Consider the following 508-nt stretch of genomic DNA (forward strand, 5'->3'; position numbering starts at 1 on the left):
TTTGTCACTTTTGATGAATTCAATGCATCCTTGCTAAATGAAAGTATTCATTTGTTTTTTAAAGAAATCTTATCGACCCCAAAATTGCAAAAGTAGTGTACATATTCAGTTTTTATGCTGCTAAAATAATTATGTAAATGGCAAATCAGAGCAGTCTAAACTCCGCATTACCAGTCTTTGCTCTGGAACCACATCTAGCTTGAGCTTGTCCTTGTGCTCCACAGAGAGTTTGTAGTTGATCTGAGGAAGTTCAAGGTATCCCAAGCCCAAACCAACCTAACAGACCAAGAAAGTACAAAATAGTTTACAACATAGTGGTTTTGGAAAGGAATACATGACAAATAATAGACAATTCCCTGACCTTATAGAGCTTGGGTCGAACAGGAGTGAAGTCATCTGGGACATGTTTCTTGATTTCCTCAGGCTGTCCCCCAAGAACTTCCCAGAACTCTGGAGGTTCGTGATTCTGCATCAAAGTTGTAATCTCTGCTTTGCTTTTTCGCTCATT

General features: G+C 38.8%; 1 protein-coding gene across 1 annotated transcript; it reads right to left on the bottom strand.

The window, feature by feature from the left end:
• Positions 1 to 129: 129 nt before the first annotated feature.
• LOC107580072 (protein flightless-1 homolog) lies at positions 130 to 502 on the bottom strand. The gene is made up of 2 exons (XM_016265819.1): positions 362 to 502; positions 130 to 276 (listed from the first exon to the last, which is right to left on the bottom strand). Exons 1-2 carry the CDS (start codon positions 470 to 472, stop codon positions 130 to 132), a joined length of 258 nt encoding a protein of 85 aa, XP_016121305.1. The 5' UTR covers positions 473 to 502.
• Positions 503 to 508: the final 6 nt, after the last annotated feature.

This window comes from Sinocyclocheilus grahami, unplaced genomic scaffold (genome assembly GCF_001515645.1).
Source record: "Sinocyclocheilus grahami isolate Dianchi unplaced genomic scaffold, SAMN03320097.WGS_v1.1 scaffold24293.1, whole genome shotgun sequence".
NCBI classification, from domain to species: Eukaryota; Metazoa; Chordata; class Actinopteri; order Cypriniformes; family Cyprinidae; genus Sinocyclocheilus; species Sinocyclocheilus grahami.

Bases quoted from the DNA above. Each gene is read 5' to 3' on its own strand.
- LOC107580072 (XM_016265819.1), bottom strand. From the start codon at position 472: ATGCAGAATCACGAACCTCCAGAGTTCTGGGAAGTTCTTGGGGGACAG. The intron at 277-361 runs GTCAGGGAATTG...TTGGTCTGTTAG, and splicing joins TTCGACCCAAGCTCTATAAG to GTTGGTTTGGGCTTGGGATA.